We start from the raw sequence: 25616 nt of genomic DNA, 5'->3' as shown, positions 1-25616 counted from the left end.
ATATATGCAAATTCTTCTTTTTTTTTAGGCATCGCGTCCGTCCATCCGCAGCCTAAAGATTGCGAGAGCTTCATTAAGGCGCAATTGTACGATACGAGCTATAAATCGTCTATACCACCGATTTACCCGTGGCCTAAGCTATAATATCTTCGTTAAATTGGATGAAGACTTATTTTTTGCGCACGATTACTTTGGGTCCACGAAAAAAAAGACTTCACACAAACGTTCCCGGGGAGACAAATTCGACTTGTTTCCCTAAAGCCTGTTGATCGGGCTTATTTTATTTCAAGTGTCGCATACTAGTAGAATATATGATTAATTTATAACAAAAAAAAAGTTACGCAAAATGTCACAGCGATAAACTCGAGCTTAAAGAAGTGAAGCAACATTATTTAAAGGCATAAATGTACAAGATGTACAAGAATTGATTTGCTGGTTGAACAAATAAAATATCGACGCTGATTTGAAAGAAGTGTATTTATTGCTACTCGGAATATCGTTTTTTTTTTTGCAGAAGTAGACATCCTCCGTTTAACACGAGCAGCATAAGTATATAATATCTTTCATTTCGCAGTACAATTAAGATCAAACAAAACTTATACGGGTGACACGAGTGGTGCAAATCAAACGTGACGAAAAAAGTGGGAACGGGATGGCCTTCGCGGGTGCAAGAAACACCAAATGTTTCTGTAATATTTACAATATACGTTTTTCGATTTAACTTTAAACTTTCATGGAATATAATATATGTAAAATATAAAAAAAATCGAAAAAATTTTGTTTTATTAGGCCGGAAACTTAAAGATGATTGTAGCATGATAAATCGCACAAATATGTCGCGAAGAAGAATTCCTCATGACGCATCAAAAACTTGCAAGTGAGTTTCATATGCAAATACAAAAAAAGAGAAAAAAAAAGAATCGTTGAGAGAATATTCTCTAAGATATAATTATGTATATTCTTATGCTTTAAGATGTATTTAATTCACAACGATGAAATTGATGATTGTTATTCATACACTCCCTCTCTCGTCCGCTCGTCCGCTCGCTCGCTCGCTCGCTCGCTTTCTCTCGATTCCAATCAACTTTACTGTCGCGTAAACCTATCTTTGCTATATCGCTATAGTCCGTTGCTTACGGCTAGAACACGTCCGTGGTCGTCAATTTATAACGAATAATATATTATAAACTGCGGACCCAAGGTGATCATTGATACTCCAAACTTTGCGTTTTTTGTCGCATATTAACATGGTAATAAATTTAAGGGACACAAATGTACAGAAGAGCGTTTAAAAAAATTGCTTACAATTGAGGGACTCTGTTACGCTACACTGAGCAGACACACTGGCCTATCCGCGCCAGTAACGGGGGACCGCGTGTCGCCATTTCGATGATCGATAATCGCGATAGAAATAAACAGATAACCATCAGCGACGAAAAGTAATCTGATCGCTCGTCGTTGAATGCACTCGAATTAAGTCCAAGCTTCACAGTGCACTACTGTCTTCCCTACATATAGATCCAAATTACATCGAGTGCGGGAATCAAAAATTGTGAGAAAACCCAATGATTGATAATATCTATACATGCACGCATGCATACACACTACACACATACGTGCTATCCTTTAACAGTTCGACTCTGTTCGCGTTAGTTCACGTCATCGGGTTTCGTTGCTACGAAAGAGACATGTTTTCATGAAAACTAATGATACCAAAACAAAAACGTAGGGCAGTAGTGTCGTTGAAAGCGGAGTGTCTGTCCAGCACGGAGATCGGTCCCTTTCCTAGCTTCATCGAGAGAGTGAGTGTGATCGTTCGTGGGGCTGTTGGGAGTCACCAGCTGCCCGTGGATCGGGCAATCTCTGAGACGCCGGCAGGGCATCGAAAAATGGATGCGTCAATGCATCCTTCAGGGTGAGGCGCTGCGAAGGTTCGTAATCGAGCATCTTCTGAACGAGATTGAACAAATGACGATGCTCTTCGTCGTCGATCAGCATGTAGCGCTACAGCAGAGAAAGGTATATCGTTTTACGATATTACTCTGTTAAATTATACATTAATATAAAGATGCTAAATTGATGCGTTGTAACAAAAAATTTAGTCGATCGCTAAATTGGATATAAATTATCACTCATCGATAAAATTTTTATTTTGCAAATGCACAAATTCGATTTTAATCCTTAATTGAAAAACTTAATCAAAATACTAACGTGCAATGGTTTGCAGTTATCCCGAACGTATCTACCGGCCGAGCTCTTGTCGTCCCAATCCAGTTTGCCGTGGTAAAAGTACTTAGTTTTGGTCTTGCGAGCCATGCGACTCGGTATCACGCCGAGTATGCGCTCCATCATCGCCAAATGCTCGCGATTATCGTGCGTCTGGAATAACGTGATGCCCAGGTATAACTCGAACAAGATGCAGCCGATGGACCAGACGTCGCATGGTTGAGACCAACCCAATTCTGTAAAATACGGAAGGATTGATTTGAGTGTAATAATATATATTTATATTATATATCGTACATCTAAAATTTGAAGAATTTTAAAAGAGAGATTACACTTACCTAGAATTACTTCGGGCGCTCTATAATGTCTCGTGCTTACGATCGTACTGTGATGTTCGTGATCGAAGGTGGCGCTACCGAAATCGATGAGTCTGATGTCGGTCCGTTTCACGCGTCTCGTGTCTCTCCGCTTGAAAAGAAAGAGCTTTTTTGAAACACTTTAGAATAGAAGCTTATTCTAACGCCAAATTTTGGGGTTCAAGCGTTCGATAATAATAATTTGAACCGTTATCGACAATAGCACACCTTTTTATTATTATATGCACTCTCGTAATCCGAGTCGACGAATAGGATATTCTCAGGCTTGAGATCCGTGTGCGTAAGTTTGTTGTCGTGCAAAAACTTGACAGCGTAACAGAGCTGATAGCCCATGTGCCTGACGTTCTCCAAGGGATACGGTTGATAACTGTTGTCTCTCTGTAACACAGATACAATTTTGTCAGGAATCTCGGATTCGTCCACAAATTTCAGAGTCAGTGCCAGGAAGCAGATACTTACCAAAAAGTCGAAAACGCTCAGCCCCAGCATCTCGAACGCGATACACATGTGTCCGTGGTAATTAAACCAGTCGAGCATCTTTACGCACAAGCTAAAACGATCGATAATTAGTCGTCTGTCGACAATTAACAGTTTTATTTATATAATCCATATTTATAGAATTTAAATTATAAAAAGATATTCTCTCGCTTGTGTAATTTAAAAAGTTAAACAGACAAATTAAAAAGGAAGTAGCCGCGCGTAACTTTCTTTCCACCAAAACTACTCGCAAAGACGAGTAAAACGATAAAGATACGAACTGTTGGCCTTCCGGATCCTTGACGGCGATCTTCTCAAGGGCGTTTATCTCCAATTTTGCCGCTTCTCTGTACTTCTCCACGTTCTTAATGATCTTTAGAGCCATCACGTGATCCCTAGAATATTTATCACAAGATGATCATGATATCTGAATATATATGCGTGTCGTTATCGTTTCAAATCCAGCATCCCATGAGGATAAAAGCGTGTGAATAAAATATTTGCAACGATCTAGGCATTTCGCCCGTAATTTTACATATTCCGCTAAAGAGAGATCTAATTCGCGACCCGTCGTGAAACGCGCTCGGCCCGTAAAACAAAGTGCAAGGCCATCCTATTATTGCGATCACTCGCGCGTCATTTTGTGTGACAGTGCCGGATAGCTATTTCTGCTCATACCGCCGGCAACACTCGCAACGAGTCGTCGTAACACGCGCATTTGGAGGCTTTTCCTCAGCGCAAAATGACGAGATGACGCGCGGAGAGAAATAGAGTATGGAAATAAATAAACGGTCAGATAGATGTAGAAGATCAAACGGAGAAAAAGGTGTGCAGACGCACGCGAGGTAGACTATATCGTACGTATTTAAGTTGAGCTGGCACTTACATTTGCAAGTCCTTAACCTTGACAACTTTTCCAAAAGTACCCTCTCCTAGGGTGGCCAGTACTTTATCTGCAATGCAAAAACCAGGGTAAATGCCCAGCGGATACAGGCCTCGCGACCATCGCGGAGAGTGCTCGTCCGGCGTTGACCGGACAAGGGGTACCTTCTCGCTCGCCGGAAGGGAACCCCTCGTCCTCTTGCTCTTTAGAGAGCAACAAGGCTCTCCTCGCTTCGGGGAAAACTGTCGCGTTTAAAGACAAAAAAGAAAAAAAAAAAGAGAAGGAGAACAAACGCGGACGAGACTCCTCCGCGAGGGCGCTTGGCCGATCAGTGCGTTATTTATTTATAATCGTGTATGTATCGCGGTTTACGGTGATAAACGGAATAATGAATAAACGAAGAATGGTATCGTAGAGTTTTTTAAAAAATATCGATCGGAATGCTGCTCGCCTAAAAAGCCCCGTGACCGGGGGTAGATAGCAGCCTGACAGCTTCGAAGAACATTCACGGCATTCACTAGAGTCAATTAAGAAGTCTTTCATTTTCATTGTTCACGACGCGTGTTGCACAAACGTCAATTAATTAATTAAAGAGACGGTCTCGCGGAGAGAAACGAGACCGCGTTCCAGAGCGCGAAAGTGAATGCCGGATGTTCTCGCGCGCGTGAGTATCACAAGAGCGAGAAACACGTCATCCCGAAGAGGATGTATCGAGGAGATAGCGCAAGCAGTCTTCGTTTTCTTTTCTTTTTTTCTTTTTTTTTTTTCTTAATTATCTCTGCTCCCTTCCTCCGACTCTCTGTCTCCGAATTAGACTCTCGCTTGAGGGAACCGCGAGATAATGCAATTCGTCAACGAAAGGAACGAGAAGGAATCTTTTTTTGCGGCTATTTCCCGATAATCGTCGTCGAGCTGACGAGCTTTCTTCTATTTCGTGCTATCGAGAGACGTGGTGACTATATATGCATGTTACTTATTTTTATGAAATAAATCGTTATAGATAGGTATAGATAGACAAAAAGAGAGAGACTATTTTTTTGCTCTTTTCGCGTATCCCGCGTTAGCGGAAAAAGTGATCTGAAAAAATCGACAGGGCGGAATCTTTTCGATCTAGTCAGAGAGAGAATCGCGCTAACCGTGTCTATGTAAATGTAGATATTAGTACGCGAGTAAATGTTCTCCACTATATATGCGCGTATACGCGTATACTAAACAGCGAGAACATTGATACAATTGACGCGTAAACTGTGTTACTTTTGTTGTGGTGTAGATAATGTTTTATATAGTATATAATGCCTATATAGTTTAGGCGGGGAGAAATGAAAGAGAAAGAAAGAGAGAGAAAGAGTGAGTGAGTGAGAGAGAGAGAGAGAGAGAGAGAGAGAGAGAGAGAGAGAGAGAAAGAGAGAGAAAGAGAGAGAAAGAGAGAGAAAGAGAGACAGAGAGTAGGGGCAGATACCGTAGATACCGATCGATCAATTATAATCGACCTGAGACTTGCTTAAATCTACTACAATGAGTGTATTTATATAATCACGAACATCTATTTGCCAGGATGTCGCCGGATTGGTATACAAGGTGGCCGTCTTCGTCGTCCTCGACGGAGAGCGGTCGTGGGCTCTATTGGGGCCGGCGGTATCGGTATCGGCATCGACATCGGCGCGTGCCAAGTGAGTGGACCCAATTCGGTACCCCCGTGTTCGCGTCGGCCCGACATTCGGTACACGTGGTAGAGAAGACATGGTCGCGCCGGGAGTGGAGTGTATCCGGAGTTGCGTTGGAGCGGTCGTCGATGGTCGGTCGCCGATGGTCGCATCATCATCCGTGTCCAGGCAAGAAGGGGGCCGAAGAGGTGTATCCAAGGTGTATCCGCGTCGTCAACCGATTGCATCGCCGTATGTGTGTCATCCACCACCACCACCACCACGGAATCCCGGCGGCGAGACGACCCGTGTAACACGCGGCAGAGAACACGTGTGTAACCACGGGACGAACGTACGAGTGTGTCGGTGGGGGTAGAGGAGGATAGGACAACACCGTTCGCGCAGTCATCACCCGTCGTCATTGTCAGTTGTCAGAGAGAAAGAGAGAGAGACGCCCCAAGAGTCCGAGACACCGAGTCGTCATGAGACCGATCATCCGTCGTGTGTGCCATATCCATTCCGTGTGTTTCCATTCCGCGTTCCATTCCATTCCATTACAACGGAGATGGTAACCCAACAATCAGAGAGAAAGGGGAGAGGGCAAAATGGTTTGCCAAGTCAGAAAGTTGCGGTTACGAATTTACCATCGGCACAAAGCGCATATAATTATGTATTCTTTTCTTTACGTTTTTCAGTATTTTATCCGTTTTTTTGCATTAGTTTTTTAACGGGGTAGTCGTTTTCCTATTTTAATTACTTGTTTTTTCTCGTTTTTTTTTTAATTTTTACTCGCCTATTACTCGTTATATATTACTCGTGTTAGACCTGGTACATGCGTGCCTTTTGAAGGAGCCGTCTCAACACAGGCCAGAGCACTTCGTACGACCATGAATGCACATTCTTAAATATATGTATATGTAGACAGATAGAGAAAAGCAGAGAGAGAATGATGTGCGTTATGTACAATTCGCGGTAAGGTACACACGGCGACTTCAATGATTAAATATATAATGCATCTCTACTGCAGTGGCGATTATTCTACGAACGAATTGTTCTCCAAGCGTTTACCCAATCTCGGCGGAGGATAAATAAATAAATAAATATACATGACAAAAAAAAAAAAAACGGGAAAAAAATGAAAAAGAAAAAAGACAAATTTACACGAACGAGACTGGACAGCTTCTTCGAAGTGCTCGTGACACACGTTACCTTTCATCTAACACGTTCGGAGGTGGTATATATAGCTTTATTAAATTTGTTAATTGCTTGATAGAGAGAGACAGAAACTCCGTCAATCAAGTACTTACGTGCTCGTTCGGCGAACGGTCGCTCCACGACGATCGATTTAGCTTTAGATTGTTTAGATTGTTCTCGATCCTCATGGGGCGCGACCGTTGCCGGGGACCGGTGTTTGTGATCGGTCTTTCGACCCTACCTTATCGAAAGCACAGCTAGCTATTTCTACGTTATGGTAGAATAAAAACAAAAGGTACCCGAAACAAAGAAGCAGACCATGTACTCTCTCGTAGTCTTGGATCGTCATCAATAATCATCGAAATAAATGGATAAATTTGGAATACATCTCTAATGTGAGGATCATGCTAAAGTTTAATTTTCGAGATTAGTATACAAACGCGCGCGTCAGCATCAGTCTTGGATATCGAGTCATCGTGTTGAGAGGAAACGTTGCCCGATCTATTCAACCATAAGATAAGTGAATTAAATCTCGGCATAAATATTGCGAATATGCATATCTATCTACGGAACGTGACTCTCCGAATCGACAACAGAGAATCGATTGTATCGCGCTCGCAATCGTATTATATTGATAAGATAGATCGGGCAAGTGTCCCAGAGATTTCAAGGTACTCTCATGGCAAACATTGGCAAACGTGCAGTGTTTCTTGGCTTATCGGAGAGGCATGGCTGTTATGCGGTTAGTCTATTCAAATAGCTTATTCAACGGCAGACAAGCGAGAAGAAGTGATAGGTCGAAGAAGTTTGCACTTTTGTATACTTGACATACATACACAGACACATACACGCATGTAAACGAGAAAGGCAAGACAACAGTGGCAACGGACACGCTCTGCTTAAAACGAGACGCCGCTTTCGCGGAAACCCGGGCCACGTGGTTCGACAACTTACGATCGCGTCCATCTCGCTAATCGCGTTCGACGCTATCGCATTATTGGACGTGTGGTCCTTCTGATTGTTACAATGAGTGCTCTTCCTGTACTTGCTGGCGATGAGGTCCGTCGTGCTAGGACGCACGTTCGCCGCTTGTCCGGCGGATGCCAATTGACTATAAGTATCCTCCATCGCGGCGTACTTCAGGATCAGACTCTGGATCTCCTTCCGTTTGGCCACTCTATCCGAGATCGTCGGATCCTCCGTCGTCAACGCGACATTTTTGGCAATGCTCTCATTGTTCTCCGCGTTGCTGCTGGCGATTGGCGTTTTGTCCGGATCCACCGCAACTTCCCCGCCGTCCACGAACGGCTCGATCTTGATCGGTCGGGATAGTTTTAGAGACGTCGAATGAGTTTCTAGCTGTTCGCTTTTACCATTTCGATGCGGTCTGACTTTCCGACTGCGCGTTTCCGTGTGTCCGGACTTGTGTCTGCCGTAGCGACGATAAGCTTCCGAGTTTAGCAGGATCTGCGTACGATCCGTACGACCGTAGGCAGGTGTCTTCTCTCGCCTGGGCTCTCTGCTCATCGCGGAACTCACGTAGGGATAAGCCTTCTCGCTGAGAAGCACGCTGGTGGGACTCTTGATGACGGTGCGGCTCATCGAAGGCTCCAGGGTCTTATCATCGCGGACAAACGGACTGTCGTTCCGACGATAATAGCTGTGATCGCGGTCCTTTCGCGAATAACCGCGAGCGTTCTGGTCCGAATCGTCGGCTGGTCTTTTGCCGGAATACCTCTCCAGAATCGTGTTGTACTTGTTCTCCAAGCGACTCCGCGTGCTTCCCAATCGGCCGATGTTGAGCGACCTACCGTGATCGTTGAGCGTAGATGTGCCGCGCACTCGCGTGGTCAGTTTCTGGAGGAGACTCGTGCAGGAGTCGCTCAGCAGCTGCGTCACGCTCGTCGTGGTGGACGAGCGAGCGTAGCGACTTCGTCGCGAGGCCGAGCCCTGTCGGGAGGTCGACATGGTGTCGCGCGGTGCAAATATGAACATTTATAACAGCTGCGAATTGCGGCTCTTGTCAAGTTGCGAATCTTGTGGAACCAATTTCTGAAACCGGATTTACGAAAATCGTCGATAGAATACTAGAAATGATCGTCTCTTGGCGGATTTCAACGCAAACGAGGCGAGCTCAGCGCTAACTTTGGCGGTTGAATCGTGCGAGAGGAGCAGCTGCGACAGCCGCTCGAAGACACCACCGAGGCTGACGAAACGATTCTCTACACAGATACATCACTCTATGGGAAAGGCGAGACTACGCCGATTTCGCGCGAGAGAACGACACGCCGAAGGAAGGCGACCAAACTGCGACCACGACGACGGTCAGGGAGACGACGATGACGATGACGATGACGACGACGACGACGACCACGACGACGACGAGAAGGAGGCGAGACTCGCTGCGCCCCGCCAAATACTCTCTCGTCGCACTAAAAATACCAGGGAGCGGTGGTAAGCCCGCTCTGACGAGAACGATTCATCCTCCTCTCTCGAGAGGCGACTCTCCGAGAGCGATCAGAAAACGGAGCGACGAAGAGAGGCACGATTAGCCTCTCGTACCTTGGTACGCGCGATCGCGAACGAAAGAGGGACGGACGCGAAACAGAAATAGAGAAAGACGAAGCGAGATGTACAGGTGGGAAGAAGAAAAAGAAGAGAGAAGAGGAGAGAGGGATCACCACCGGCGGTATTACGTAAATTCTCTCGCGCTTATTCGGAACGCGCCAAACTTTTGATCGAGCCTCGACTTCTCGTGTTTTCGAATACACGATCAAGGGGGAAGAGATTCGCTCTTCCATCCGCGAAGAAGAGCGTTTTTACGATAATTTTATGCGAAAACAAGCGGCGCCGCGTTTTCCACGCGATGAACCGCGTCGCCTATTCTCTTACCTTGACACACATAGAAATTGCGAAACGCGCCGCGACATTAATCCGATGTAGGTCTGCTTGAGTAGATCTGTCTAATATTGGCCACACTCGATAGTTGACTTTTTTTCTCAATAGAGAAGTTAATATATATTAGAATAATAAGCAGTTGCGACTAAACATTATGCGCGAAGAGAAAAAGTCTTTCGCGAAGAATGGCAAGAGATGAGAAGAATATATACTTTAGCTTTAGATATACCAAATATAAAAAAGAAAAGTTATATAATTATGTATACGGACCAGCTCAGTCGTTTTAAAGTTTTTTTTTTCACAGAATTTTGTTTTTGTTCGCTTCAATCACGAACAGCGAAAGCTATTTGAACTTTTGACATTATCTAAAAAGACATATACGCGTGACTAATGACTAACTTTTGTTGTAGTTCTTTCCATTACATTTAAAAAGCATTACTTCTTAGACTTTTTTAAAATAAAAATCACGTAAGAAATCCAATATAATGCAAAAAAATTATATATCATGTACGATACAAAAATAATTATTATCATCAAAAATAATCAAAATCATCAAATGAAAATAAGATTATATGAAATGAGCAACATTCGATTTTAAAAAATCTAAATTAATTTAAAGATAAATGGATAAAATATAGATATCGAGATAAATATTATAAATTTAGAACTTTTAGCTAAAACAAGAGGGTTTAATTAATAGATTGGTAGACAGGGTCGTGGACTCTAGTACTATTAATAAAACTCGAGTTGTCTTCAAAGTCACGATGTCGAAGATATCGCCCTATCATGTGTACATGTGTTATAAATTTTAAGTCCAAGTATCGGTATAAATACACGCAGTTTACAAAATAGCGACGCAGTTTATTCGGGCGGACTACTCGCCCACATCGGTTTCAGAGATCATCTCAAAAATATTTTCTAGCGAAGCGACTCCGATTAATTTGGCTCGCGTTAGAAATCGGACTATGAAAACTACAGACACGTATGTACACGTATATACATGTATTTTTTTTAATTTAAGAGAATAAAAATAAAAAAAATAAAGTATCAAATTTCTGCTAACATTTCATATCACACGAATAATTGTGAGAATGAAGCCAAATTGATATCCGTACTAATTGCGAATACAAAACATAAGAGGAATACAAATCATAGATCGTATCGTTATCGCTGTGTTTTGTGTTACTCAATGAATCATATGTCAACGGAAAGTTACACGAATGTTTCTCCCGCTCTTTACCCTGAGAAAATATTGACCAAGGTTAGGTCATACTATCGGGTTAAAAACGGGGTGAGAGAAGAACGGGAGGGAAAAAAAGGAAACCGTGCTCTGGAGCATTGGCTTCGTTCTCCAAGTTGCGTCGTCGTCGTCGCGAGAATGGGCTATGCCAAATATAAATCGGCAGCCTGAAATGCGTGCGCCACGATAGTCACGCGTAGAGAAGATGAGAACAGCGCGCGCAGTGTTTAAATGTTAAAGTCCTGGCTGGCCGCGGTTGATCAGCCCGAGCAGTTCGCAGCATCGCGTCACCGCTGTTGCCTGCATGGCGAATGGCCAACAGAAATGTACGTTCTGTATACATACGATAACTCTTTTACCGCGAGAAAAATACAGGTCTCATCAAACTATTTGCGCATCCAACATTCCACAGTTACGAAGCTGTTAAAAATATTTCAATAAAGCCATGATCCTTAACGTTGAAACTGATGAAAAATAATAATTTAATATTTCATAGTTAAAAAAGAAATAATACTTAAACTAGTCAATTTTCCACGTGTTCTGATATTGCTAATCTTTTCTTCCTAACGTAATCAATTATTTCTTTAGTAATACAAAAGCAATAGATTTTTAGAGAAATAGTGCTGTTAAATTCTCTGAATGTGTGCAGGGAGCGGAATTGGAGCAGAAGTCTGAAGCGATTATAAATGCGATTGTAAAGCACCGAGCATAGACAATGCGCACATACACTCTAACGAATAATTAACATCGAATGTCGTAGAGTCATACGAAGATCTCTAATGTCGATGCTACCTCGGAAGTCGATGTGTCGTTAGTTTCAGGCGTGACGTCAAGTTTCGCGTCGAATTCTCTCGTGGTCTCGATGACATTGCGCTGCAACCACTCGTGACGTCGGTCCCAATCGTGACGCGGCCACCAGGATACGCTTCCGCAGGGCATCAGCAGACTTAATTCCTGATTCGTCACTGTCTGGAAGGACGACGACGACGATGACGCGGCCGATGATAGACTACCATGGTCGGCCAGGCCGCCACCGTCGCCGTCGAACGCGATCCAACTTCCAGAATCCAGGTTGACGATATGCGCGAGAAGAAATAGAGAGAGAGAGAGAGAGAGAGAGAGAGAGAGAGAGAGAGAGAGAAAGAGAGAGAGAAAGAGAGAAAGAAAGAGAGAAAGAGAGAAAGAAAGAGAGAAAGAGAGAGAGAAAGAGAGAAAGAGAGAGAGAAAGAGAGAAAGAGAGAGAGAGAGAGAGAGAGAGAGAGAGAGAGAGAGAGAGAGAGAAAGAGAGAGAGAGAGAAAGAAAGAAAGAAATGGTTCACCCGGGCACCTCGCGTCGCTTCTCACGAGTACATCTTGTGCCAACTGCAACGCGTGTATTTCTAAATTCAGGTTAAACAATTCTGGGTCGTCGGATAGGATCCTTCCTAACCACAGCGATGATACAAAATCGACACTGTTCTATATATTCCCTCGTATTCGAAAAATCAATTCTCTATAATTCGTTACTCTTGAAGCACTAGATCCCTAGAACTTTCTTTGATTTAGATGCAAAGATGCTTTCGATATCGACGATCTTCCTCATCCAAACGTTGCGTTCAGGTCGAAACTCGAAGGCGAAGGATACTCGCCTTCATCGTGGAACTTGCTCGCGAATCGTGGTTCTCGCGGTCGTCTTGGACCGGCTTATCTGCCGGTACAATGTTTCTCGACGACGACGACGACGACGACGACCACGACGACGACGACGACGGCGATGATGTTGCGTTAGCCATCTGGCGCAAACTCGCACTAAAACCGCGGCGAAACCGCGTGACGAGTCCGCCTCGAAAATAGTCGCCGGTCGAAAATAGCCGGCGTCAAGTAAGAAAGAAGAATCATCGGCATTCGCTTCGGATATACACGCGGCGTGCTCGTTGCGTCGCAAGAATTTCCAGGGACTGTTTTCTTGATGGAGCGCTAACTTCGTTCCCTGCACGCTTCCATATCGATCTCATCCTAGAATTTCCGCTACGCATCGAGGTTCGATAAGTAGATTATCAAAAACTAATTTGAACGTTTAATAACGTCATGAACTCTGGACTCTTTGTTATCAGAGAAGCCAGCTTAAAAACTGATCGATTCAATTTTTCGCAGTCAGTTCTCGTTCGACGATTTCGATTCATCCTCACACATTCATGCTTTCATACATGGACTATTATCGTTTGCTCCAAGCTTGATAAATAGTACTCGAAATATCTAACTTAACGGTCATCATACACGTGCATAGAGAATTAGTTTATATTGCAAAATTTTACGAGAGAACAACATTTACAGTAATAAAACCGCTTTAATCGCTTCGTAAAGAGTCTGCGTTATTCAACAAACGAAAAAGTAAAAATCTAACAACGGAAGTTTAATCGAAACACATATACACATACTAATGCTTATATATATGCTAGAAAAATAAATCCGTCTAATCGTTATTACAGTTTGCCATGAGAGTTTCCAGGAGATCACTTAAAGAGAGTATGTCCCGTGTACGGGCACATTAAGAAATGATTTCCAAAGTCTCTTTATATACATATTTAAAAAAAAACTATGAAAAGAATATATTATACATAATCTTCATTTTAGGCACAAACTCGAGACATGAAAAGTTTTTCGTATACAACGGATAATATCTATTCAATGGAACTTTCCGATAACGAGTCATATCGATGAGAGTACGACAGAGTACAAAAGCGTCGTCTGCTATTGTGTATGTTTTCGTAGGGTTAGGGGTATGATCGAATCTCGAACTGTTTGTCGTTGTATCACGCGGCGCAGTACATTATACGGTGGCGAAAAGGAGCGCGAAGTACTGATGTCGTATTGTCCCTTGGACTCACCTGACTTCTGATGGACGGGGATCGATGACGGTGTCGCTCCTGGCTGACCGACGACGAGCCATGGTGACGATGAAGGCGCGTACGACGGGACGATGTTGGATGCACCAGGTGGACACGATCCCGATCACGATCACGATGACCATGTTGTCGACCGCTGCTGGGTGATCGACGATGGCTGCGCTTGTATCGACGTTCCTGGCTGGTGCCACGTTCATGTTGACGAGACCTCAGCACTCGTTCGCCGCTGAAATATACAAATTGAAATTAATATAGAAAAATTATGATGAAACAAAAATTTCAACCTTACGGTGTGTCGCGAGTACAGTATTAGTACGTATATAAGGGACAACATCGAATATATTTCATTCTAGTCTAGAAGGTTCTTGAAGACTAAAATGAACGATGTAATATTTATCCGAAGCTAATTTAAAAATGTATGTTAAACGATAATGTGTGGCGTAGAAGTTGAACGTTTGACACGATCTGGAGCGAAACTAAGCGGGAATCAAGGTTGTTTCGTGTCACGTATAACGTGTTTCTATCAGAGTATATAGCCGTGCGAGACGACCCAATTAATTTGCTTTCCTCGAATAGACTATCCAGTTTACTTAATATAATGAGAGAAAGAACACTTTTAAAAATAATTTTAAACGTTAGAGATAAATCTCTGCTTAAATGAAACATTAATCTAAAATATTACAGACTCTCTTGAATAAAAATAAATAGCATGTTGAATATTAAAGTGCAACAGTTTTATATAATCAATAATACTTAGTTATTTTTTTCTCCAGTTATGACTTATGACGTATCAATTACTGATGTAATATTATTCGCGAAAGAATAATCACTTCGGTTATAAATATTCACCAGCGCTCTCACGAAACTTTATAAAAATATACAGACTATCAGCTGATTAAAGCGCGCCTAGAAAGCGCACAAAAATTCGTTCGTGATGATTCATAAACGTCTACAGCTCTAATTAGAAAAGACCCCGACGACGTTGAATTTCAATCGACCGTCTTGAAAGCTTATACGGAGAGACCAATTCATTTAATCCATCGAGCAAGTATATGTGTGTGCGTGGAGAAGAAACTATTGTTTCAATCTAAATATATATCGCTCGCAGCTGAGATTATTAGTCGTCGCAAAAGGATCCGAGGAGTCGACTCGAGTGACACGTCAGACGATCATTGTGTTTCGCACTTTTTTGTTCCGCGCGGTGCATCAACCGTACAATAGGTTCACGGTCAAACAACCGACCGAATCGAGTCTCAGTCATTGAACTTGTATAAAGATTTGCGCTCGTGAGAGTTTTCGGCGAACACTGCCGAATGTTAATTTTTGCGAGACAATCGACAAATAAAAATTTGTAATAAGAGACGTCATTTCTTAACAATGACGCTACTTTATCTCTCGCCTCAGCAGCATTTCTTCAATCGATAAATTTTATCGACGAAAAAATGGAAGCGGAAAACGCGTCGCATCAAAGAATCCGTCCGGATCGTCTCTTTTGGAGCCTATCCAAGTCGAAAATCTCCAAGTCAAAGATATGGAATAACTAAATAGGACACGGAAGAGATGGGATACCGTGTCACCCTTAACATTACCACCTACGACTTGGCAAATATCACCAACGTGTGGTTTACGCGTATAAAAAGAGTAATGAGTAAAACTTTCCAAACGAAAACAGTTTTATACTTTTCACACATTTATTACGGATGCAAGTCAGTAAATTCACGAGAAAATTCATGATCCTTTTTACCTCTAAATAATACGACTAGACACTTGTGTCGCGATGCAAACAGCATATTATAAGACAGCTGGCTAAAATTATGTCCAGAGAAACATGTTAAAAATGATCGATCACCACACGTTCCACAGATACACTTCGCTATTTTTTTCAGTAAATTAATTCCAAGCATATTTCGTCTCATAAAAAACTGTATATAATAAATAAAGATATTTTTTATATTTAAGAAAATTAATTCTTTACACGGATGGGATTTTCTTCTGAAAAAAATAGCAGGTCTGTTTTATACTATACCTTGGAATCCAGGAAGCAAAGGCGGTGTACAGGATCGGCATCTTTTAATTTTTATCCGTTTCGCGACCTAGATTGCAATTAAGGAGACTCGTGATGTTCGGTTTTACGGTTTTAAAGAAATAATTGCGACTTTAATTATTTAAAAATTGCTAGAAAAATTATCGATTTATCAAACGGACATTTCTAATGAATAGTAAAGTTAATTATATTCATTATGCGTTTATCACATTTTAATCTTCCCAGATCCCATTTAGATAATGGCATTCTCAACAAAGACGCCGTTTTAAATAGAATCGTTATCAACTTAATATTTTGTTACAAATACTTCAGAGTATTAATAATTAAGAGTAGATAAGAAAAATAGTATAAAGTATTAAATATGTTAAAACTTCACTCAAAACAATAATGTATCTTATTTAATATTTTTTTAAAATATAATTTATATTTTTTTCTTTAATAAATTCTTATTTAAAATAAAATGTTTTTATTAATATGTAGGCATAAATTGTCTAAAATATTTGCTTCTTTGTCCATATTTATACATATATCCATGTAACCACGTGTCTCTTTCTGTATCTTAAATTTTATTCTTTAAGTTATTTAATTTAAAGGAATCAAATTTATATTTATAAATGTTTTGTATTACACATCTTTATACATATAACAATTTCCCCATACAGAATCTGTAATATGTTTCGTTTTGCCGTAATGCGATTAGAAAGTTAAAGGCGTAATTATACTAATTGTAACTGGAATGGAAATCTATGCGAATATCAACATTGTTAGCAGTTTATATACGCACAACAGTAGCGCAACCTGCAATTATCGTTTTCAAGCGCGGAAAACCTGGCTGATGTAAAAAAATACTTTCACTACGCAAAGTGCAACAAACTAATTTAATCGAAGGAAACTGGATTTTCTAAAGAGAAGCTTCTCAGCTGGTGGTAGAGAAGAAAGATTCCAAGGGTGGGAGTCACGAGAGAAGGTCAACTCGTTACTCTTCCTTCATCCTCCTTTCTTTCGTTTGCATGCGATGATGATTTCAATTGGTATATCGAACTGCTCGAGAGACTCAACCTTGACCTCGTCGAAGCTTGCGTGACCTCAGGACAAGCGCGATCTCAGCGGAAGAAGTCGTAGCTGATGAATAGCTCGTTTATACTCTTTAGATAATAATACATCTTAGCGAGAAGCCGGGATTACGAAATGTTAACGCGCTACAAAAAGCGATTGTATTAAATAGAGAACGATTGATCTCCCGAAGCTTGGATATTGGCCAATTTTCAAGCACGATCAGTTTCTCTCCAAACAATTTCTGAACGAAAAAACGAGTCGTGACATTTTCGTCCATCGGAGAGGAATTGAAATTGTTGTTTTCTTTTAATCGTATGGATAATAAAAGCGATTCTAAACTCTTCTAGCGCAAGTTTCCGTTCATCCATCGCGCTTAACTTGATTTTAAAATCGCGATGTAAAATAACAGTTGCATGATTTTTAATAGAATCTCTGTTTCATATAGAAGAAACGCAATTTCCTCCACAGAACAGATGCACGTATTTCGATTACTTGTTATAGCCCGAAGGCCATCTCTAACCGCGATTTTCATCGATGGGAAATTCGCGTGCGAGACTCCACCGTAATGGACTTTCTTCGAGCAGTTTACCGAGCATGAAGAAACCTTCGTCAATTACAGTTTACCGTTGCACAAACAGATGCACATCAGCGTACAATCTGCGTTCATTAATTGGCGCAATTAGCATAAGAAACTTCAATCGGAGACATTTTCTTTAAAAAGGAATCTCGAGAGACGAAAAAAGCCGAAGAGACCCAACAATTTCAACAAGAATTTAAATTTGAATCCAGGGCAAGCGCGGTAATAATTCTTATAATTTATTCGCGAATTCGCCAATTGACAGGAGAGCTCTTCTATCCACATAGCATCTCATTCAGTGAAATTATTTACCGATTATTTCAAGTGTGCTTGGAAGAAAAGATGGTTTAAAATGAATCATCTTTTACGTTGCCTTTAACCTTAGCCATTCTCGCGACAAAATATAATCACAATACGCTATATTACTAATACATGTCATCATGACGCAACTGTGATTGTCTAATTTTAAAACTCTCTGCAAGTCAGCTACACAACAAAAGATTTGTTACATCTAACCAAAAACGTCCTTGGGTCATTGATCTCCTTTATCGATTCCATATGATTGACGTCTTTAATTTCAGCAGGAAGCGAACTCGAGCGGACAATGAATTGCTATTATATATAATGATGCGAGACGAATGATAATTTCGTACGTGTATTTAAGATTTTGTTTCGATATCGCGATTACAGTCACTGACCTAGAAGATCAGGAAGTAATGCGAGAAGAAATTGCTCCTACTCGTTCATTAAGCAGCGGTCTTATTAAATGAGAGAAGTCTAAAGAGCCTTTTAATTAATCGGTTAATATTTAATTAATTCGTACCCGCATACTCGCGAGATGCATAATTAATGAACCACGATGTGAATATACCTTAGAGAGTTTAATTGTCAATTTTCACGATCGATCGAATTGCCTGTGAGCAAAAAAAGGTAGATAGGCGAAAATATTACGTTGAAAAAAAATCGCATGTAAAACTCTTATCTTATCTATACAATATACGGCTATTGTTTCGTTAGACTTTAATATTCGTGATGTCACCAATATACATACTCTTGCATTTTTTTGCAATAACAGATACACACGGAAAATTCCGATTGAAAATATATTATTTGCAATATTTTCGCCTCCTTTTTCCACATTTTTCGCATAATTCATAGATTTATGTTATCCGCAACGTTCGCGCGAGTAAAACGCGGCGCAACAGATTACAAACTATAAATAAATGTTTCATAGAGTGATTCATCGTGAAATAACTTTGCGTAATGGAAGCAGACGTCTGATAGTTTCGACGAGATTTTTCCCCCCCTTATATCGAGCAGACAATGCAAAAAAAATCTCTCAGAAGGAAAATGTAACGAGAAGAACTCAATTTGGTAATGCTGCAAATATTGATTCAGTGTTTGCGAATCCGAAAAGAAGCCGATATTATCTCTCGAGATGCGACAACAAAATTTTAGTATAATTGTCATTAGAAATGTCTACACTCCAGAAGTGACGCAGGATCTCTTATCTTCGACGTAAATCACGCGGGTTGATTTTGCAGAAATCGCCGACGACACTCGCATCGGCACTCACGTATATCTCCGCTAACTGTTCTAAATAACGAGGACCGGTCTGTTCTGTTGGGCGGGCTTGTTGAAGCTCGAACGTACGGACCACAACTGATAGCCATCAAGACCTCATGGAGAAGCTCTATTGCCGGTTAGAACAACGTGGGAACGGGAGAGGGAGAGATCGTTCGCGTTGTTCTGGCCTGGTTGCAGCTACTGGTTCCCTCTCTCGAGTATTCTCCCCCTTTTTCTTGCAACTTTCTTTCTTTGACAATGAACGATGGGAAGCAAAAAAGAGAGGGGTATACACATTCTATGAAAATATCTTCTAAAATAAATCGTTATAAAGTAATCTGTTTACACATCATTGCATATGGATTTGGCATGAAATTTTTTCAGACGCACTTTAAAGATTCTTTAATCTTTTATTTTGCTTAAACTATTATATTTTTATTCTCACAAATTATGTTGATAAATATATTTCTTTGATATTGGAGCTCAGTAATATAGAGCGAAATTGAATGATTTTGTAAATTTGTGTTGAATTACCTCTCTCTTGAACACGTTGCATCGTATACGCATTGTCGAAGACAACAAAAGGGGAATATACGCTCGGTTCGAAGACTAACGTGGCGACTTACCTATAAGTTCCTTTGCTCTGTGGACTCTCATATTCGTAGATACGTCTGCGTTTATGCTCGTACTGCGGGGAACCCACAGAATGTGAACGTGTTCTCGAATGGCTACGAGAGCGGTGACGCCTTCTGCTTCGCGGCATCTGCAACAAACAAGATATTTTTATGTATAACTTGTATAAATACATACATTCTATTATTATTGTGATTAAAAATTAATCAATTTTATTCGGAAAAGCTCCAATTGTGTAGACGGATAATAATATTAAATCCTTTACAGGGACGTATTTTCATCATTATAAAATCTTGCAGTGCAGCAGACCAGTTTTGAACGATGTTATTTTCAGAGTTGGATAGACAGATAGTTTAAACGTCGAGTAAACCCGAAGAAATTTTTTCTACCTGCCTTACATCGAGGTCCCTCGATGAACAGAACCAAGATGAAGGGTCAATGCGCATAAGCTAGACGAGGATAGGAAAAATATATCTAATATAAGCAAGATTTTAATGCTTTCGCTTGTTTGATTTTGTGTCGCTTCTATAGTACTTATTTTCTTGGAGTTTTTTTTTCTATATTTGTTTTATTTCAAGTGCAGAAAATATAAAATAAAAAAAAATAAAAAAAATAAATAAAAAAGCGGAGAAAACCATGGAGGCGAAAGGATCGATAGCTCTTTCATTCATGTATTCTGAGAAATATTTGCACCAATTTATATCAATTACATTAATATATTCAATTGACCTCTGCCTATACGCATATTATAAAAATAGAAAATATAAATTTAGAAAGAGAACGAACGAGAATCTCTCTTCAAACAAAATACATTAACTCAGACATATAGAGTGCAATTCAATTTATAGAGAATATATACAACATTGCTGAAAGCGATCATGATTGATTCAGATTTCTTGCTCCGTCAATTTCCCTGCTATTATATTATTGCATGTGTCAGTCTTAATAGTTATTATTTTTTATTGGAAATAAAATGACAATGAAAAAGATACGTACTAAAGTATATAAAGTATATAAAGAGTACAATTAAAATAAAGAGACGAATGATTATTGTATAAATCTATATAAACGACATAATCTCTTTTTTTCAAGCATTTTGTCACATATTTTTAAGCATATGTTAAAACATATGTTGAAGGAATAATCGCATATTAACATTATAAAAGGGACACATACATAGTACGCTATGAGTATATTATTAAAATCTAAAAAAAAATAGTTAAAAACCACACTGTCGATGTAACAGAGTGTAAGTATCATGCATGCGATTGCAGTTTATGAGTATGAGTATGAGTTGCGACAAGATGAAGGTTACTCGATAAGTCGACGAGCGGCGAGTCGCGAATAACGATAACGCGATTTTCGAATCGGAAACCAACAGGCGCGGATAGACGTAACGAATCGAATAGACACAGGTGTAAAAGGTGGTTAAAGGATCCCGAACGAGAACCGGAATTTTTTCTCTCTTTTTTTCCCCACATACGACGAGCGTGTACTTACGTTAGGAAGGCGAAACAGGCTCACTTGATCCCAAATGAAATCGAAGACGGACGATATCCAGGAGCGTGATGATGCTTGCGGTACGACACTGTTTTTCGACAACGACGTGGACATCGGCTCATAAAATTCTGCAAAACGTGGGCAGTCGCATTCGTGAAAGCGTCATAGACACCACCGTACGGATTACAGCCCACTCTTCGCGCGCGCGAGGGAAGGAGGGTGGGAGGGAGAGAAAGGGAGAGAGAGAGAGAGAGGGGGGGGGGGAAGAACCAAGACGTCTACTACGCGGATATTCTCTTTAAGGACGCGAAATGTTAAAGATGCACCCGTGCGACGTTTCTTTCTTTCTCTCTCTCTCTCTCTCGCTCTAAAAAACTCTAGAGACGCACGTTTCGCGCGTTGCGTCACGTCGTGTAACGTCGATGGAGACGCGCGTTATTCGCGATTTTCAGACGATATTGCCGCCAAAATGCTTGGGCGGACGCGGACGGAAGTTGCGGCGGAAGAGAGACGCGCGTGATGAGATGATGACACGATGCTCGGGATGATGTATGATCGGCAGTGTGGCGTGAAATTGGATTAGCGCTGCGGCGTGAATGTGGCCTCGTCGTCGGGATCGATGACGGCGGCACGTCGACGTTCCACGAGGAACGACTCGGAGGTCGGAGCGCCGTCGAGAGAGGCCCGAAGGGCTCGGTCGACTCCGCGATCGACTCCCTTTCGTCCCTTTCGACGATCGAGGACGGCGACCGAGCAAAGCGGAAGGAAGCGTGCGAGGAATTGCGTGTGCGAGAGCGCACAAGATTCACCATAAGGGGCCTTTCGGCGGCCATCTTGGAATTACAGAGGTGCAGCAAAATTAGAGGAAACGAATGCACAGCAACCACGCACAGACCCTAGTCCGGATATCACACGATGGATGGATTTGTTATCCACGTTATGTATCGAGCTGATGGAAATTTACAGTGTAGACTTACGTCGTAGTGGCAGAATAGGTTCGCTTGGTCCCAAATTGAACCCACTAAAACGTCCGAGAGCACGACTGTACGCGACGTACAACAGTAACAGTATAGTATGTGCGACCGCGACGTGGGACTTTGGATCAATGCGATTGGTCCGAGGCCTCTTCGGCTCTACTCGGCGACCGTCGACAAGCCAGGGACGTGTCTACGCGTGGCCCTTTACGGGCTCTTACGTACAGTAGTGCGCAAATCAAACAAATTCAATAAATATCAACAATTATCCACTTTCCATAAATTATACGCGTGCTATTAAAGAAATTATTTATAAGCCGTACACCAAGTTAGTCAAATTAAAACGTATATCAAAAAATTTGTTTATGAAAAATATAAAATACATTATAATTGAGTATACGTATCGAAATAATATATATTTAGTTTAATTTAAATTAAATAAAAAAATACAAAAAATAAATTAAATATATTAGTATAATTAAATTTATCAATAATAAAGTATGATAATAATTTTTAATTTTTTCTTGTAACTTTCTCTTTATTCAGCAATTGCCATGATCGTTTGTGAGGAATGAGCCGCCCCTAAGAATGACCGATAATGCACGAAACAAGACGAATGTATACGAATTTAACTTGTACTTTCTCAAGTACTAGGCAAATTTCGACCTATATGTAAAGAAAATCTATATGTAATCTTATATATATTATATTTTATATTAATATAATAGATTATATATATTTTAACACACACACATTATGTTATCAGTTTCTACATTTTTCGATGTTGCTTCATGAAGCATCATTAATGATAAATAAATGCGATTCTTTTATATAAATGTAGATGTAAGCTACACTTCAAATTTTTTGACAATTATTAGAAAAATTTGGAATCCACGAAACACGCATGATAAAATCGTATTTCATTTAATTCAAAGGCTTATATAACATATATATTTGTGTCTTGTCTACTACAGATAACGAATTAGTTATGACGATAAAGTGTGACACGCGATTAGGAGACAAAATAATAATACTCGAAAGTTTAAAAATTAAGTTTTGCAAAAATACGCGTGTTAGATACATTTAATAAAAACATACACGATTCGTTCAATTTAAAAATAAAAAAAAAAAAACTGATTCTTATACCCTTGCTCGGAACACTTTCTGTAAACAATAATATAGTATCAAGGGAACAATGCGTGTTACACGCAATTAAGTAGCATTTTATATCAATTATAAAGATCTAATGTACCTGGTTCCAAATACATTTGTTAGTTATCCATGCAATGCCTTCCTTCAACACATGTTCTATTAAACGCCAAATCATAATTGATATTAGCAATAATAGGAACGCAGTGGGTAGACGATATTTTTCGAGCTGAACATGTAAACATGCGACATTTAGCAACACGCACACGAAAATATGCGAGCCAGACTGATGACTGACAAAGTGGTCCACGTTAGGTGGCACCACACCGCGAGTGTTGATATAACATAAGAAGATCGTATTGTTATCAATTTCCAACATATTAGTCAGCAACGACCAATGTAAAGTATCATGAATTATTATATGAGATTAGATATTGAAAAAATATGTGCGCAGAAAGAATATTCCTCTAAAGTAAATGCAAAATAATGATGGAGCAGTTATAAAATAAATTATATTAATTTATTGTAATTTGGCGAAAAAAACATAAATGATTGTAATTTTTTATTTATAATTTTGTTTTTTTTAATTAATTATTTTATTTTTTTAATTTTAGTGAAATAGTGAAAAATCGAACCCAATTTTCTTAAACATTTTAATCTAACAATAAGATCACGTTGGTCTCGTGTGTCTGAATGAAATATTTATATGTTGTTTATTTTAAGTCTCTATTATTTATCACTCTTTTGCATTGCTTTTCCATTACTTTACATTTGCGTGACTGTGCTTTTTATTTGCCTTTTCATTCTGTGTGTGGTCACTTAATTGTGAAATACTAGAAAAATAATAAATAGTATAAGAAATCAGACAGTAACTAATAACAGAAATTCCCGTATTGTCGTAATGTTTGCGATGTCGAAAAATACATAGAAAAACGTGCATGTAAATCTAATAATAAAAGAAAGGGATAGATTACATCATTGGTCGTTTGCGCAATTTTTGTAATATGCATTGATTTAAAAACTAAAATTTAGAGAACTGAAAAAGGGAAAGATTGGAGAACAATATTTCGCATAAGAAAATTATCTTTTATATTTGAATTTTTTTATAGCGTTACTACTTTGATTTTAAAAATCGGGAGAGTCGTTTATAATATTATATTATGTTTACCTGAGTCACTACGCCAAACGAGATATATTTTGATCGGTCATGGGAGAAATAATTTGCTGTCGTCGTCGCTATCGCACCTTCTGGAATCGTCCATAATTCCCTGCAGGTATGCTGTAACAAAATCAAATCATGTTAAATTCATATTTCGAGTGTGATTAAAATTTATGTATTCTAATATATGTATATTTAAAATTTATGTTTTGCGACAAATGGAGAACACTTGTATAACTTCAAGCCAAATTAACTTATTTGCGTTGCCATGACCAATTATCTATTAAAAGCTAGAGTAAGCAAATTTTATTTAAAAATTAGATATTTAATATTATCTATATAGCTTAATATATTCTTGATTCTATTAGATTACATCGCGTATAATACAATAGATAGATGTTGAGAAACGAAATATTTCAGGAGGAATGCATAATGCGGGTTTAATATAAATATGTTTCGCAACTTCTGTAAAATGAGCGCAATTACGACAGAATTAATCTTCGCTCAGTCGACAGAACGTCGATAATACAAATGCAAGAGCTCGATCATCTCGCGCATGAAACCACGTGACTTGCATGGGCTTGCGCCGATGGCGAACTCGCGAATGCACGAGGATCGCGGCTGAATTGCATAGAAAATGTGAATGAATTGAATTGATAGATATATGATATATAATGATTAGCCTGCTCTCGCTACCGCTTTTCACGTTACAGTTTTGCTCAAGGCGAAGAAACGATAGTGAAGCTCGAGTTAGACCCCGAAGACCTGGAAATAACCTAAATAACGTCGCGCGTGACCCGGAAGGGGTGGCTACCTGCATGGCGAGACACAGTCGATCATAATTATCCGAACCTATCGAGTAGCCGCGAGATACGCCGCGGACACCCCTCGGGGACAATCTGAAGAGGCAACGCAACGCGGTACTTGCACACATCTTAATCGCGCACGCGACACTCACCAGAAGTAGCCGCTGTAGGTAGTGGACCTTATCGTCCGGCGCCTGCGCTATCACGGTGGAGTTCACCCCGAACACAGCATGCGGACTTTTCGATGTCGGATGAAGGTCGACGGATGGTCTGTCGGGGATTTTGGTGTCCATCGTACACTAGCCGTCTCAGATCCTAAAACGTTTTCA

The 25616-nt window shown here is 40.3% G+C and overlaps 2 protein-coding genes across 10 annotated transcripts in view; one reads left to right on the top strand and one right to left on the bottom strand.

Moving 5' to 3' along the window:
- Men (NADP-dependent malic enzyme) overlaps positions 1-472 on the top strand; it is a 12862-nt gene extending 12390 nt beyond the window's left edge. For all 4 annotated transcript variants that reach the window (XM_083051905.1, XM_083051906.1, XM_083051907.1 and 1 more), the window contains one exon: positions 29-472. In XM_083051905.1, coding sequence (XP_082908031.1) covers positions 29-144 — 116 coding nt within the window. In that variant the 3' untranslated portion in view covers positions 145-472. The remainder of the gene's footprint in view (positions 1-28) is intronic.
- Positions 460-25616, bottom strand: Doa (CDC like kinase darkener of apricot). 6 transcript variants are annotated; one of them, XM_083051900.1, is made up of 12 exons: positions 25440-25616; positions 24491-24601; positions 19693-19829; positions 13806-14049; positions 5505-5583; positions 3967-4033; positions 3362-3475; positions 3063-3153; positions 2811-2981; positions 2565-2709; positions 2212-2462; positions 460-2004 (listed from the first exon to the last, which is right to left on the bottom strand). In XM_083051900.1, the coding sequence occupies exons 1-12, from the start codon at positions 25578-25580 to the stop codon at positions 1792-1794; spliced, it is 1764 nt and encodes a 587-aa protein (XP_082908026.1). In that variant the 5' UTR covers positions 25581-25616; the 3' UTR covers positions 460-1791. The 6 variants fall into 6 exon arrangements, with proteins under 6 accessions (XP_082908026.1, XP_082908027.1, XP_082908029.1 ...); XM_083051901.1 differs by lacking the exon at positions 25440-25616 and adding an exon at positions 25296-25425; XM_083051903.1 differs by lacking the exons at positions 24491-24601; positions 25440-25616 and adding exons at positions 21200-21327; positions 22177-22286.

This window comes from Prenolepis imparis, unplaced genomic scaffold (genome assembly GCF_030444845.1).
Source record: "Prenolepis imparis isolate NDT839.2.m4 unplaced genomic scaffold, iyPreImpa1.0 SCAF_12, whole genome shotgun sequence".
NCBI classification, from domain to species: domain Eukaryota; kingdom Metazoa; phylum Arthropoda; class Insecta; order Hymenoptera; family Formicidae; genus Prenolepis; species Prenolepis imparis.
Note: the sequence above shows the minus strand (reverse complement) of the source record. Positions and strands in the feature narration are given on the sequence as shown.

Excerpts from the sequence above, each read along its gene's own strand:
- Doa (XM_083051897.1), bottom strand. The coding sequence starts at position 8,795 with ATGTTCATATTTGCACCGCGCGACACCATGTCGACCTCCCGACAGGGC. Across the intron at positions 2,463-2,564 it reads AGCGCCCGAAGTAATTCTAG|AATTGGGTTGGTCTCAACCA; the intron begins GTAAGTGTAATC and ends CGTATTTTACAG. Across the intron at positions 2,005-2,211 it reads ATAACTGCAAACCATTGCAC|CGCTACATGCTGATCGACGA; the intron begins GTTAGTATTTTG and ends TCTCTGCTGTAG.